The sequence below is a fragment of the Mobula birostris genome, chromosome 22 (assembly GCF_030028105.1).
Source record: "Mobula birostris isolate sMobBir1 chromosome 22, sMobBir1.hap1, whole genome shotgun sequence".
In the NCBI taxonomy this organism is placed as follows: domain Eukaryota; kingdom Metazoa; phylum Chordata; class Chondrichthyes; order Myliobatiformes; family Myliobatidae; genus Mobula; species Mobula birostris.
In genome coordinates, this window is record NC_092391.1 from 46044326 (window position 1) to 46060886 (window position 16561).

Consider the following 16561-nt stretch of genomic DNA (forward strand, 5'->3'; position numbering starts at 1 on the left):
GCACTTACTTCCTTTCTTTTTAAATCTTTTTATTGAATTAATACACAAAAAATAAACCATATAGGCACTAATACACTGTTAGAATGTAATATATTACAGGAAATATTAATACAAAAAATTAATACAGCACAATTTAAACATGAAATAACAAGGTAATATAATAGTATACTGATTTTTGTATATATCAATAAGAGAGGAAAAACCCACCGTGCAACTAATCTAAAAAGCAAAGCAATGGGCTAACTAGGAATCAAGTAGAGTTAGCACTACTTCCATTAGCAATCTGTATGCAATGTCTGGACCAGTGGCACAGGCAAAGAGTAGAATGGATACACCAGCAATACTGTTAATGGTATTTACAGATGTTGGTACTGTCTACTGGCATGTGGCCCCTCTGGGGTTTGCTGACAGCAAATTCAGCATCAATAAGCAATGTTTTTTGTTGACATAAGACTCTGCAGATGCTGGAATCTGGGACAAAAACATGGTGGAAGGAATTCAGAGGGTCAGGCAGCACCTGTGGAGGGAAATGGATAGGTAGCATTTCAGTCATGCAAACACTGACTATCCATCCAGTTGCTGTCTGACCTGCTGAGTTTCTCTAGCAAGTGTTTTTATTTATTTTCACCCCCAATGTTTATCACTGACTATACAACACCTGGGCAATGAAAGTTGGAGTTTGAGGATGATTCTGTGAGCATGTTGCAGCTGACTGAGTTAGCAATGCATCTGCTAACTAGCTGGTGGTGAGTGTGATCTGACTTACTGCATCTGCCTGTCGGTACTGAATGGGTCAAAAGTGCAGTGGCACCAATTGGGTCAGCAGGGAGGGTGGTAGCAGTGACAGCAACTAGATTCTTCTCTCCTTGAGAGATGGCAATTGGTGTGGATCAGCTATAACATCCCCTCTGTCAACACAGGCACACATGAAGGATACACGATTGGCCTATTGCTCTGCTCTAAACTGTGATAGGCATAGTTAAAATGTCATCTATAAAATCACTGACACTACTGTTGGCAGATTCTCTGATGGTGATGCAGGAACAAGATAGATTAGCTGGATGAGTGGTGTCACCACAACAACCTTGCACTCAACATCAGTAAGGTCAAGGAATTAATTCTGGACTTCAGGAAGGGAGAGTTGGAAAACCAAAGTCAATCATACTTAGTAGAAGGGGTAAGCAGCTTCAAGTTCCTGAATGTCAACATCTGAGGATCAGAGATGATTCCCTTCCATTGCAACACATTGATGCAATCGCAGACAAGGCACACCAGTGGCTGTACTTCCTGGGGAGGGTTGGTATGTCACAAAAGACTCTAGCAAATTTCTACAGATGTACAGTGGGGAGTATTCTGACTGGTTGCATTACCTCTTCGTATGGAGAGACCAACGAGCAGGATTGGAAGAGGCTGCAGAAGGCAGACTCGGCCAGTTCCATGGGCACGATCCTCCCAACCACTGGACATCTTCAAGGGGCAGTCATTATTAAAGACCCTCCCAACTGGGAGATGACCCTTCACATGCTACCGGCAGGGAGAGGTACAGGAGTCTCAAAATGCACACGTTGTTTTAGTTACGGCTTCTGTCATCAGATTTTCAAATGGTCCATGAACACTACCTCACTATTTCTCTTTTTTACTATTTTTTATTATTATTGTAACTAGTAACTTTGTCTTGCGTGGTGCTGCTACTGCAAAACAAATTTCCTGATGTGTCTGAAATAATAAACCTGATTCTGATGTCAGTACTGTCCACTGGCATTGACTGCAGGAAGTGGTGGTGGGCAATGATTTAATTGACCACAAGCGCGATGGTAGTGACCGCAGCACAGGTAGCTGTGATGGTATCAAGTGCCTGGTGGTGCAGTAATCCAGTAAGTGCATCTGCAGAGGGTGTGGCCGTGGTGCCAGTGACTGGTTCTGCTGTGAGCGTTGGTGTCGATGAGGCTGGTCACACTGGCTGCACTGATCAGGAACACGGTGCTGACCATAAAGATAAAGATTAGCTTTATACAGTGCCTTAAAGTATTTCCCCTCAACCCCCCGCTCCCGGCAGAAGTTTTCATGTTCTATTCTATAACATTGAATCCCAGTGGATTTAATTTGGGGGTTTTTTTGGACACTGATCAACAGAAAAAGACTTTTGTGTTGAAGTGAAAGCAGATCTCCACAAAGGTTTTAAAGGCACCGTATGTCATGAAAACGGAAACATGCAGTGTAAAGTGGTGTTTGTGTCAAATCAAGGATTGTGCTGGGGGCAGCCCACAAGCATCACCACGCTTATGGCAAACCTTCAACTTGCTAACCCTAACTCCACATCTTTGGAAAGTGGAGGAAACCAGGGTAGCCAGAGGAAACCTCATAGTCACGAGGAGAATGTACGAACTACTACCAGACAGTGGTGGGAATCGAAACCCAACTGGTGATTACTGGTGCTGCAAAATCACTGCTATCCATTACGCCTCTGTGCCGCAATGTTGTTGCCTGCGAGCATCAGCAGAGGGTGTAATAGTTGTAGCTGTTTTCATTGTATTGGAGGTGACTGTGGCAGTCAAGGGAGTGTGAAGCAGTGACTGCTGCCACCATGAGTGTGCGGACGCCCTTCATTGTGATGCTTGTGAGTGATGGGTGTGACTGCTGCCACTGTGTCCGATCTCTCCACCATCATCAACCCTCTGTGAGATGGTCATGAGTACAGCAGTAAGAAATGAGCCAGACACGATTGTGAAGGCAAAGACTGCATGTAACAGTTATAGAGCACAAAGGCCATTTGGCCCACTGTCCATACTTGTCTACACCAATCCCATTTGCCAGCGCTTGATGATTCAAAGACTCGTCTAGATATTTCTGAAATGTGTGGCCAACTGTTGGCATTCTGGATTTCTGTGAAGAACAGGAGGATGATGAGAGAGGGCAGCAGGACAACATAGAACTGACTAATATGGTGGAATATCTTGACGTTAAGAAAGATGATGTGCTGGAATGTCTGAAAAACATTTGCGTAGATAAGTCCCTGGTGCCATACTGATATACTCTAGTTTTCCATGGAAGAGATTGCTGCAACTTTGGTGGTGATCTTTGCATCCTCACTGCCTATGGCAGTGTCAAGAAAACAACCTCTCCCTCAATGTCACAAAAACAAAGTGGTGGTGGACTACAGGAGGGATGGAGACAGGCTAGCCCCTATTGACATCAAGGGATCTGGGGTTGACAGAGTGAACAGCTTTAAGTTCCTCAGCATACACCTCACCAAGGATCTCACATGCTCTTTACATACCAGCTGTATGGTGATAAAAGCACAACAGTGCCTCTTTCACCTCAAGTTTTAAAGGGTCCTAAATCCCAAGGACTTTCTACAGGGGCACAATTGAGAGCATCCTGGTCTGGGGACTGTACTTCCCTCAATCATAGAGAGTGGTGCTGACAGCCTGGTGCATCTGTAGGGAACTTCCCACTATTCAGGACATTTACAGACACAGTTGCATAAAAATGGCCTGAAGGATCACTGGGGACCTGAGTCACCTCAACCACAAACTGTTCCAGCTGCTATCATCTGGGAAACAGTACCGCAGCATAAAAGCCAGGACCAACAGGCTCCAGGACAGCTTCTTCCACCAGGCCGTCAGACTGATTAATTTAAGCTGATACAATTGTATTTCTGTGCTATATTGACTGTCCTGTTGTACCTACTATTTATTACAAACTACTATAGATTGCACATTTAAATGGAGACATAACGTAAAGATTTTTACTCGTATGTGAAGGATGCAAGTAATAGTCAATGCATTCATACGGGAGTGGTACCAGAGGACTGGGGGGGGCGGGGTGGCCAATGTTACTCCTTTGTTAAGTAAAGGGAGTAGGGCTAACCCTGGGAATTTTAGACCAGTGAGTCTTTCGTCAATGGTGGGCAAGCAATTGGAGAGGACTCTTAGAGACAAAATTTACAATCATGTGGAGGACCATAGTCTGATTATGGATAGTCAGCGTGACTTTGTGAAGGGCAGATCATGTCTCATGAGCCTGACTGAATTCTTTGAAGATGTGGAAAAGCATGTTGGAGGTAGAGGGGTGGGTGTGGTGTATATGGATTTTTAGTAAGATGTTTGACAAGGTTCCCCACGGAAGGCTCATTTAGAAACTCAGGAGGCATGGGGTCCAGAGAAATTTGTCTGCATGGAATCAGAAATGTCTTGCCTACAAGTCAAAGGGTGGTAGTAGATGATGTATTCTGCCAGGAGGTTGCTGACCAATGGTGTTCAGAATGGATCTGTTCTTTATAAATGACCAGGATGAGTTAGTGAACGGGTGGGTCAGTAAGTTTGTAGATGACACAAAAGCTGTGGTTGAGGATCATGTTGAAAGTTGTCAGAGGTTTCAACAGGACATTGATAGAAAGCAGAGTTGGGCTGAGAAGTGGCACATGGTGTTTAGTCTGGAAAAGTATGAAGCGATTCACTTTGGAATGTCAACTTGAAGGTAGAATGCAGGGTTAATAGCAGGATTCTTAGAAGTGTGGAGGAACAGGTGGTTCTTGGGGTCCATGTCTATTGATCACTCAAAGTTGTGCGAGTTGATGGGATGGTTAAGAAGACAAATGATGTGTTGGCCTTCATTAGTTGGGATAGAGTTCGAGCCGTGAGGTGATGTAGCTCTATAAAACAAGTTAGATCACACTTGGAGTATTGTGTTCAATTCTGGTTATCTCATTATATAAGAATGATGTGTAAGCTTTAGGGAGGGTGCAGAGAAGATTTACTAGGATGCTACCTGGATTAGAGGGCATGTCTTGAAGATAGGTTAAGCAAGCCAGGTTTATTCTCTTTAGAGCAAAGGAGGATGAAAGGTGTACAAGATGAGAGGTATAGATAGAGAACCACCAGAGACTTTTGGCAAGGGCAGAAATTACTCTCCTCTAGTCACCTTACAATTGTATAGTGGGGGGGGGGGGGGGGGAGAAATGGCAGAGGTAGGTTTGTTTTACACAGTGGTGGGTATGCTGCCCGGGGTGGTGGTAGAGGCAGATACACGAAGGATATTTAAGAGACTCTTAGATGGGCACATGAATGAAACAAAATTGGAGGATATATGGGAGGGAAGGATTAGATTAATCTTAGGATAGGTTCAAGGTTCAGTATAGCACTGTGGGCTGAAGACCCTGTAGTGTTCTATAGCTCAGCTAATAAATGCAAGATAAACATGAACCACCTTGTCTCTGTGCTGACACCTTCAGGGACCCTTGGGCATGTACTCAAGATGTCTCTGTTCCTCAGTACTCCCCAGTGCCGTAGCAATAGCTGTGTCCCATCCTAGATTAATCCTCTGAAAGTGAATCAACGGTACTTATCAGCATCAAATTTCACCTGCCATTTCTGTGAACAACAGATCAATTTCATCTCTATCTTCTATTTCATCAATTTATGTTATACTTTATTGTCGCCAAACAATTGATACTGGAACTTACAATCATCACAGCGATATTTGATTCTGCGCTTCCCGCTCCCTGGATTACAAATCGATAGTAAATATTAAAAATTTAAATTATAAATCATAAATAGAAAAAGGGAAAGTAAGGTAGTACAAAAAAAACCGAGAGGCAGGTCCGGATATTTGGAGGGTACGGCCCAGATCTGGGTCAGGATCCGTTCAGCAGTCTTATCACAGTTGGAAAGAAGCTGTTCCCAAATCTGGCCGTACGAGTCTACAGACTCCTGAGCCTTCGCCCGGAGGGAAGATGGATGAAAAGTGTGTTGGCTAGGTGGGTCGTGCCCTTGATTATCCTGGCAGCACTGCTCCAACAGCGTGCCGTGTAAAGTGAGTCCAAGGACGGAAGATTGGTTTGTGTGATGTGCTGCATCATGTTCACGATCTTCTGCAGCTTCTTTCAGTCTTGGACAGGACAACTTCCATACCAGGTTGTGATGCACCCTAGAAGAATGCTTTCTACGGTGCACCTATAAAAATTAGTGAGGGTTTTAGGGGACAGGCCAAATTTCTTTAGTTTTCTCAGGAAGTAAAGGCACTGGTGGGCCTTCTTGGCAGCGAACTCTGCTTGGTTGGACCAAGTCAGGTCATTTGTGATATTTTCATGTCATCTGCAGACTTGCTCATCATCAGATTTATGAATCACACGTTTATCATGTGCATTGAAATGCAGTGAAATATGTCGTTTGCCTTAACGACACACCTAAGGTGAGCCAGGGACAGCCTGCAAGTGCTATTACACATTCTGGTGCCAACACAGCATGCCCACACTACTTGGCAGAACATCACGAGCAGCAACAAAACAAGAAACAAGATGTCAATAACAGCAAAAGAAGCTCATCATACATTCATATCCAAATTGTTCATATATATACAAAGATTTTGAGATTGATTCCTGTACTGCATTGCCAGTCACAAGCTTCTAATTACAGAAACAATCCTTAAACAATATCCTATAACCAAGCCAAATCTCCCACGTGGGACCTCATCATGGGCTTTTCTGAAGTCCGTGTAAACCAGTGCAATTTGTTGCCGCTGAAAACATTCAATCACTGGTCAGCCAGGGATGCCCTGTAGTAACATGATGTTGACTCTTTGATTAATCCCTCCTTTCGAAGTGTCGATTGATCCCGTCCCTCAGATTTTTTTCAGTAACCTCCCTACCTCTGATGGAGACTTGTAGGCCAGTAATATCGGCTTATCCCTTCATATTTACTATCTTCCAGTCATCTATATCCAACAAATATTTCAATAAAAAATCTGAGCCATGGATCTGTTAGCTACTCCCATAGCAGCCTCATTAATCTCTTAGTTTTATTTTAAACACACTAAGATTTAAGTTTTAGTAGTAGCTTCAGAGTCTCCTGTCTGAATTCTCCAACACTAATGGTTTCTCTGTGAGGAAAAACGTATTCACCTAAGACCACATTGATGCCTTCCAGTTCCAATTTGGTTTGTAAGGGTTTTATTCTTTCCATGGTTATGCTGTGCACTAAATACACTTAAAATGCTTCAAGCTATTCCTTAGATTTGTCTCCCACTGATATTTCATGCACCCTCTTTCTTCCTCTGCAACTGGATCCTTGACTTGCTCATCAGGAGACCACAGTGCAGATTAGTAGGAACATCTCCTCCTTGCTGACAATCAACACGGGCACACGTCAAGGACGTGTACTTCGTCAACTGCTCTACTCTCTCCACACTCAGACTGTGTGGCTAGGCACAGCTCAAACACCATCTATAAATTTGCTTTTGACACCTCTGTTAACAAAATCTCAGATGGTGATGAGGAGACATATAGGAGTGAAATACTGTAGATCAGCTGGTTGAGTGCTGCTGCAATGACAACTTTGCATGTAACATCAGTAAGACCAAGTATTTGATTGTGGACTTCTGAAAGGGGAAGTCAGGGGAACACACACTAATCCTCACTGAAGGGCCAGTGGTGGAAAGGGTGAGCACTTTCAAGTTCCTGGGCATCAACATGTCTGAGGACCTATCATTGGCTCAACATATTGTTGGAATCACAAAGGCAGCACACCAGTGGCTATACTTTATTAGGAGTTTGAGAGGATTTTGTATGTCGCCAAAGATTAACAAATTTCTATAGATGTACTATGGTGAGCATCCTGACTGGTGGCATCACGGCTGGTATGGAAGCTCGAGTGCACAGGATCACAATAGTGTTGTAGCCTCCGCCAGCCTCATCGCGGGCACATGCCTCCCTACTATCAAGGACACCTTCACAAGGAGGTGCCATCCATCATGGAGGACTTTCACCAACCAAGACATACCCGCTCCTCATTAATACCGTCAAGGAGAAAGTACAGGAGCCTGAAGACCCACACTCAATGTTTTTGGAACAGCTGCTTTCCCTCTGCCATGAGATTTCTGAAGAGTACATCGCTATTTCTCTTTTGCAGTTATTTATTATTGTAACTTCTTGTGTCTTGCACTGTACTGCTGTCACAAAACAACAAATTTCATGACATATGTCAGTGACAGTAAATCCTATCTCCTTCCCTCTTCTCTTTTTAAGAACCTTTCTACACTTTCCATAATCCTGAAAAGTCCACCTTCCCAAACCTCCTTCCCCATGCCTCCCCATCATTTTCCAGTCCTGTCTGATATTGAAAATGGCCTTTCCCTAGTTCAGGATGTTAATTTTCAGAACTTGCTCAAAACTTATAAGGTTAAGATTGTTGTCTTCAAAATGGTTTCCCATGACCACTTCTGTCACTTGCCTGGTTATGTTCCCCATGATGAGTTCCAGCACTGCTCATTCATTATTTACATTCTGGCCCAAAAAGATCTGCTGGTTGCAATTTTCCATATATAAAAAATGCCACCCACACTGAACATTTCACACTTGGAGATCTTGGGTAGTCAAGTCCATGGCTCCCTGAAAGTGGCAACACAAGTTGGTAAAGAAAACGTGCTTGTACCATGTTCAACTATATTTAGAGTTGGGGAGATCTAACATACTTCTACTATCAGCAATTTTATACAGTATTTGCAAATGTTAGCTATCAATAATGTAATCCCATTCTCTGTTTATTATTATTGTTAAGTTTATAATTTTGAAAATTAATAAAGAGACTGGTAAAGAAAGAAAATGTGCTTGCCTTCATTGGTCAGGGCATTGCGTAAAACAGTCAGCAGGTTATGTTGCAGCTGTATGAAACTTCAGTTAGGCCACATTTGAAGTATTGTGTCCAATTAGATGAAGAATATGGAGGCTTTGGAGAGGTTCCGACCATGCCAGTGATCTCCACATCCAGCACATAATTATCCATAACTTCAGCCATTTCCAATAGGATCCTCCCACCAAGCACATCTTTTCTTCCCTCACCAACACCCACTCTCCGTTTTCTACAGAGATCACACCCTATGTGACTTCCTTGTCTATTCATCCTGATCTCCCTCCTGGCACTTGTCCTTGCAAGCAGAACAAGTGCTATACCTGCCCCTACACCTCCTCCATCACTACCATTCAGGGCCCCAAACAGTCCTTCCAGGTGAGGTGACACTTCACCTGTGAGCCTGTTGGGGTCACCTACTGTATCCGGTGCTCCTGGTGTGGCTTTCTGTATATCGGTGAGACCTGACATAGATTGGGAGACTGCTTCGCTGAGCACCAGAAAAAGTTTTGTCTGCCAGAAAAAACTGGATCTCCCCATGGCCCCCATTTCAATTCTACTTCCCGTTCCCATTCCAACATGTCAGTCCATGGCCTTATCTACAGCTGCAATGAGGCCACACTCAGGTTGGAGGAGCAGCACTTTAAATTCTATCTAGGTAGACTCCAACCTGATGGCATGAACATCGATTTCTTGAACTTCTACTAATTTCTCCCTTCACCATTCCCATTCCTGTTTCCCTCTCTCATCTTAACTCCCTACTTGCCCATCACCTCTCTCTGGTGCTCCTCCCCTTCCCTTTACTTCCAAGGTCTTCTACCCTCTCCTATCAGATTCCCCCTTCTCCAGCCCTGTACCTCTTCCACCAATCAGCTTCCCAGCTCTCTACTTCAGCCCTCCCCCTCACCCAGTTTCACCTATCACCTTGTACTTCTTCCTCCCCTCCCCCCCTCCTTCTTGCTCTATCTCCTCATCTTTTTTTATTTCCAGCCCTGATGAAGGGTCTCGGCCCAAAACGTTGACTGTTTACACTTTTCCATAGACGCTGCCTGACCTGCTGAGCTCAGCATTTTGTGGATGTTGCTTGGATTTCCAGCATCTGCTGATTTTCTCAACTTCACTGGGATGTTGCCTTGGATTGGTGTGCAGGAGCCATATAGAGAGTTTGTAAACTTGGTTTGTTTGTTCTGGTTCAGCAGAGGCTGAGGGGCAACTTGAGATAGTGATGCAGCACAGGAATACAGTAGGTACACAGTAACTAACCCATGCCCAACAAGCTATCGATCCAATTTGGCCCCAAGTCTGTCTTAACTATGTACCTGTCCATCTACCTTTTAAAAGTTAGTGTAACTGCCTCAAAAACTTTCTCTGGCATCTTGTTTCATTTGGGGTTGAATGGTATCACACATGGTGTTCAATTCATACATTGTCTGTAAGGTGTTTGTATATTCTCCCTGGGACTGACTGCACGTGCTTCGTCCGGGTGATATGGTTTCCTCCCACAACCCAGAAGTGTACAGTTATGGTCAGTGAGTTGTCGGCATGCTACACTGGCACCGGAAATGTGGCTACACTTGTGGGCTGCCTCCAGCACAATCCGCACAGTCCGTGATGGATGTCGATGCAGAATGATGCATTAAACTGTATGCTTCGATGTTTCAATGTACCATGTACAAATAAGTTCGTAAGCCATACTCTCCCAAACACAAACCTATGCTCCCAATCAACCCCTCTTTCCAGTCCCTGTATGTTTTCTTCCCTTTTTCTTCATACATCACTTCCTGTAGAGGGGAGATCGGGATAGGTGTGTTGGGGGAAGGGTTAGCGGACGTTCACCACAGTGGGAAGTGCCTCTGGTGTTTCGGCCTGGACATGGGATTCAGACCGTGAGTGCCAGCTGAAGACTATAGTGCATCCACAGAGCTGAGATCTACATTTATATTAGTGGCCACTCCTTCCTTTGAGGCAGGACAGTAAGAAGGAATGTGTGTACAGCAGGCTGTAGAAAGTGGTCAGGGAACTTCAGAGTGCAGCTGTCTGTGTTGGAAATTAACGGACAGAATATCTCTGAGGCCCAAGATCACAACATTACGGCTGCCTCAACAGTGGGGGGTGGGGGGTAGAGAAACAATAATCCAAGAGGAATAGAAAGCTGTGTGCTTCCTCCCTGCTGCCAGAGACAACAACATCAGAGAACATGGCAGGATACTCTAAAGTGGAAGGTGAAGAAGGTGAAACAGCCAGAGTTTGTGGAACCAAGGACAGGGGAAAAGGTAAGGATGAGATCCCACAGCACGCGGGTCAAGGAGCAAAGAGCAGTGCCTCTAAGGGCGCAGTCTGTGGGTCACTTCCAGTGCCGCATGCCTGCCAGTGTAGGAACAGGAGGATCGGTCAGGTGAAATTTTGGCCAAAGCAGTGGTGCAGAGGGAAGCTCCCTCCAGGGAATGTGGGTGCCCTACCACCTGGACAATTGGACTGGAACCTTGGCAGCGAGGTTTACTTGTGCCATTAGGAAGGCCTTAAATTTGTTGGTCAGAGGAATGGAATGTAGAGTAAACATGCAGTTAGGGAATGAGGAAAGACTGTTAAATAAGAAATCAGTCCAGAAGGCAGAGCAGATGTAAGTGTCACAACGCACATGGGAGGAACTAAAGGTACATTACACCTATTTTAATGCAAACTGCCTGACTAGGAAATTCCAACATAGATCAGCACATGGGAACATGATATTTTTTTACACAGAGATATGGCTGAAGAAGGGCAGGGCTGGCAATTCAACATTCCAGTGTCGGTAATATTCAGGTGTGATGGGAGAGGTAGTGTTGCAGAACTGATTAAAGACTCTTTTACTACGGAAATGAGGGAGGATACCTCAAAGTAAATCCATTATCAAAGTGCACATTATGTCGCCATACACAACCCTGCCATTCATTTTCTTGGCATACTCAACAAATCTATAGAATTGTAAATATAACAGACCGCCCTACAAATCAGGCAATTTGGGGAGAGCTCGGGAAAAACGTCTTGCTGGAGGTGTGGCTATGGGCTTAGCAGTCAACAGTACCGCATAGTATCCTATACCGCATAGGCCCTTCACGTCTGTGCTGACCATGATGCAAATCTGAAGTTATCCCGTCCTGCACGTGGTCCATATCCCTCTACTCGCCGCCTGTTCATGTGTCTGCCTCCTAAACACTGCTGTCATATCTGCTTCTACCACTGCGCTCCGGAGCGCGATCTAGGCATCTACCACACTTTTACCTGAAAAGAAAACTTCCATCACACTTACCTCAAAGCTATGCCCTGTAGAATTGACATTTCCACTCTGGGGAAAAAGCTCTATCTACGCGATTTATGCGCCACATAATTTATGCGCTGTGTGTCTAAATTAAATCAAAAATGAAGTAGCATCTATTATACCGCCCTGGCCATGCCCTCTTCTCGACGCTGACATGGGGCAGGAGGGACAGGAGCCGGGAAACCCAGGTTCAAAGTTCAACAACAGCTTCTTCCACATTGCTGGCAGGTTCTTAAACCGACCTGTAAAACGTAAGCAACGCACATCAAAGTTGCTGGTGAACGCAGCAGGCCAGGCAGCATCTCTAGGAAGAGGTACAGTCGACGTTTCAGGCCGAGACCCTTCGTCAGGACTAACTGAAAGAAGAGCTAGTAAGAGATTTGAAAGTGGGAGGGGGAGGGGGAGATCCAAAATGATAGGAGAAGACAGGAGGGGGAGGGATGGAGCCAAGAGCTGGACAGGTGATAGGCAAAAGGGGTATGAGAGGATCATGGGACAGGAGGCCCAGAGAGAAGGAAGGGGGGGGGTAACCCAGAGGATGGGCAAGGGGTATAGTCAGAGGGACAGAGGGAGAAAAAGGAGAGAGAGAGAAAGAATGTGTGTATATAAATAAATAACGGATGGGATACGAAGGGGAGGTGGGGCATTAGCGGAAGTTAGAGAAGTCGATGTTCATGCCATCAGGTTGGAGGCTACCCAGACGGAATATAAGGTGTTGTTCCTCCAACCTGAGTGTGGCTTCATCTTTACAGTAGAGGAGACCGTGGATAGACATATCAGAATGGGAATTAAAATGTGTGGTCACTGGGAGATCCTGCTTTCTCTGGCGGACAGAGCGTAGGTGTTCAGCGAAACAATCTCCCAGTCTGCGTCGGGTCTCGCCAATATATAGAAGGCCACATCGGAAGCACCGGACGCAGTATATCACCCCAGCCGACTCACAGGTGAAGTGTCGCCTCACCTGGAAGGACTGTCTGGGGCCCTGAATGGTGGTAAGGGAGGAAGTGTAAGGGCAGGTGTAGCACTTGTTCCGCTTACAAGGATAAGTGCCAGGAGGGAGATCAGTGGGGAGGGATGGGGGGGGGGGTGGCGAATGACCAAGGGAGTCGTGTAGGGAGCGATCCCTGCGGAAAGCGGGGGGTGGGGGGGAGGAAAAGATGTGCTTAGTGGTTGGATCCCGTTGGAGGTGGCGGAAGTTACGGAGAATTATATGTTGGACCCGGAGGCTGGTGGGGTGGTAGGTGAGGACAAGGGGAACCCTATTCCTAGTGGGGTGACGGGAGGATGGTGTGAGAGCAGACGTGCGTGAAATGGGAGAGATGCGTTTGAGAGCAGAGTTGATGGTGGAGGAAGGGAAGCCCCTTTCTTTAAAAAAGGACATTTCCCTCGTCCTGGAATGAAAAGCCTCATCCTGAGAGCAGATGCGGTGGAGACGGAGGAATTGCGAGAAGGGGATGGCATTTTTGCAAGAGACAGGGTGAGAAGAGGAATAGTCCAGGTAGCTGTGAGAGTCAGTAGGCTTATAGTAGACATCAGTAGATAAGCTGTCTTCAGAGATGGAGACAGAAAGATCTAGAAAGGGGAGGGAGGTGTCGGAAATGGACCAGGTAAAACGTAACACTGATTTACAATGTGGTTATGTTTACTCTGTTATTTATTTTGCACATTTAAGTTGTGTATAATTTCTGTTAATTTAAATGTATACTAATGTATATTCGTTTTTCCTCGTGTAATGCGGTGTGCTGCTGCGGCAAAATGCGATCTTCACTGACATTTCTGTCCCGACAGCGGACTTGAAGCTGAACTTCCCATCTGCCTCCGTCTCTTCCAGTTCTTCCAGTCCCTTTCTCCAGTCTCTCTCCCCTCCTTCGCTCTTTACTGCCCATTTTCAATTCTATCCCATCCTCTCTCCCGATCTCCCGCCCCTCTTTCACTGTCCTTCCCCACCCGCTCCCCGATGACTCCGCTGGGAGGGGCATCTCCAGGTGTCACCACTTCCTGGTGAAGGAGCGGCGGCCTGATGACTTACCGGGATCTGTTGGGGGATTGGAACCGAGCCGTGCAGGCCATCGACCGCAGGGAATGGCTCTCCGCACTCGACTGTCTGACCAGTGTCGCCGAACCCAACTCCAGGATCTACTTCAACCTCGGCTGCGTCCGCCTGCACCTGCGAGACTTGCCCGGGGCCCTCAAGGTATGAGCAGAGAGCGGCGGCGAGGGGGAAGAGGAGGGAGAGTTTGTAAAGCGTCGGAAGAAGTCGCTGATTTGTATTTCTCTCTGTAGTGCTCGTTTTATGCCCAATTATCCCCTCCCCTCGGCTTCCTTCCCCCACCCAATTTACGACTCCATCCCTTCATTCCCACTCCCACACCTCTCAACTTTCAATTAACCCCTCTCTCTCCATCTTACCGATTTCCTCCTCCACAACCCTCTTCTTCCTGGCTGTTCATTTCTCTCTCTCTCTCTCTCTCTCTCACGTCCTTCTCGCTCACACTCTCTTTCTGTCCCTCCCCCTCACCTCACTCCCCTTCTCTGCCCCCCACATCTCTTCCCTCCCCGTCTCTCTCTGCCCTTCCCTCCCCCCGTCTCTCTCTCCCTTTCCCTCTCCGTCTCTCTCTCTGCCCTCTCCTCCCCGTCTCTCTCTCTGCCCTTCCCTCCCCTCCCCGTCTCTCTCTCTGCCCTTCCCTCCCCGTCTCTCTCCACTTCCCTTCCCCTTCACCTCTCTCTCTGCTTCATTCACTTTTCTTCCACCCCAACCCCCGGCACTTCTCCCTCCCCTCAACCCTGCCTCTAAATCGATAAATTCCATTCTAAAGGATGTTACAGCAGAACATTTGGAAAACTGAATGGGACAGTTAAAGATAGGGAAGGCCGATCGTGATACAATTTCACTGGGAGTTTTTCAGGATGTAACTTGCTTGACGTCTGTAGAATGGAAAATGCTGGGCTGGGATCTTTCAAGGAAGTGGTATCAGGTGCTTGGAAAATAATGGCAGGGTTGGCAATCAAGATGGAATTATGAAAGAACAGTTGTGGTTGACAGATCTTTTGACATTTCCTGAGTTTACAGCCCGGGTGATGATGTACTGGCTTGGAATAAGGATTTACTAATGGGCAGAAAACAGGGTCAAAAGAAGCAGATCTTTTCACCCTGGGGACCTTTGACCTGTGGGCTGCCAAGGTGGAGGCCCAATTTGTTCACGATTGTTGTCAATGATTTAGACAAAGCTGTCAGGTGTAATTTAGAGGGTTTTTTTTGAAGATACTAAAGTAAGCAATTGTGGGACATGAGGAGGATGCAGATGAATTTCAGTTGTCAGCTGGAATGGTCCCTCCTATTTGCTGATAATGTCAACCAGGTTTGATTTATCTGATGACTGAGAGTCTGATCGTAGATGCTGGATTCCTCAGCAGTGGGGGCACATAGTTGCTTTAAGGGGTGGGATTTATTGCCTTGGCCGGTTTCTCTCTCCTCTATCTGCTGTTGCTGTTCCACTTTATTGTTGGACCACCATTAGGAAGCACTAAAGCTCTCTGCTTCTTTCTAGACAACAGACCCAACCTGTTCGCCTCCACTACCACTCTTCTCCGTCTGGTGGAACTGGTCCTCACTCTCAATAATTAGTCCTTTAGCTCCTCCCACTTCTTTCAAACCATAGGTATAGCCATGGGCACTTGCATGGGTCCCATCTATGCCTGGCTTTTTGTCAGCCACGTGGAACAGCTTACGTTGAGCTCATTGACTTCATCAACTTTGCCTCCGCCTTCCACCCTGCCCTCAAATTTACTTGGCCCATTTAGAACCATAGAATATTACAGCACAGAAAACAGGCCATTTGGTCCTTCTAGTCTGTGCCGAAACTTTATTCTGCAAGTCCCATTGACCTGCACCCGGTCCAAAGCCCTCCAGACCCCTCCCATCCATGTATCTACCCAATTTATTTTTAAAACTTAAGAGTGAGCCGGAATGTACCACGTCAGATGGCAGCTTGTTCCACACTTCCACTGCTCTGAGTGAAAAAGTTCTCCCTAAACCTTTCCCCTTTCACCCTAAAGCTGTGTCCTCTGGTATTTATCTCTCCTAATCTAAGTGGAAAGAGCCTACTCGCATTTACTCTGTTTATGCCCCTCATAATTTTGTAAACCTAATTTCCGACACCTCCCTCCCCTTTCTCGATTTCTCCTCCTCTATCTGGAGACAGTATATCTACTGATATCTTTTATACACCCACTGATTCACACAGCTACCTGGATCAAACCTCCTTCTACCCTGTCACTTGTAAAAATGCTAACCCCTTCTCTCAGTTCCTCCGTCTTTGCTGTGTCTGCTCTCAGGGTGAGGCTTTTCATTCCAGGACTAATAAGATGTACTCCTTCAAAGAAAGGGGCTTTCCTTCCTCAACCATCATTGCTACCCTCACCCGCAGCTCTTCCATTTCATGTACGTCTGCCCTCAACCCTTCCTTCCGCCACCTCACCAGGGATAGGGTTCCTCTCGTTCTCACCTACCACCCCACCAGCCTCTGCACCTTGCGCATAACTCTCCATAAACTCTACCATCTCTAACAGGATGTCACCACCAAGCACATCTTCGCCCCCCCCCCAACTTTCTGCTTTCCGCAGGAATCACTCCCTATGC

The 16561-nt window shown here is 46.1% G+C and overlaps 1 protein-coding gene and 1 long non-coding RNA gene across 4 annotated transcripts in view; one reads left to right on the plus strand and one right to left on the minus strand.

Moving 5' to 3' along the window:
• Positions 1-210: 210 nt before the first annotated feature.
• On the minus strand, positions 211-14377 carry LOC140186399 (uncharacterized). The gene is made up of 3 exons (XR_011882858.1): positions 14332-14377; positions 13952-14110; positions 211-1983 (listed from the first exon to the last, which is right to left on the minus strand). It is a non-coding gene; the product is annotated as an uncharacterized lncRNA (long non-coding RNA).
• noxa1 (NADPH oxidase activator 1) overlaps positions 13787-16561 on the plus strand; it is a 77219-nt gene continuing 74444 nt past the window's right edge. For 2 of the 3 annotated variants that reach the window (XR_011882857.1, XM_072240632.1), the window contains exon 1: positions 13787-14116. Coding sequence is in view for 2 of the 3 variants with exons in the window: in XM_072240632.1 (XP_072096733.1) it covers positions 13943-14116 (174 nt within the window). In the remaining variant the exon portion in view is untranslated. The remainder of the gene's footprint in view (positions 14117-16561) is intronic. The other variant, XM_072240631.1, reaches the window with a different exon arrangement.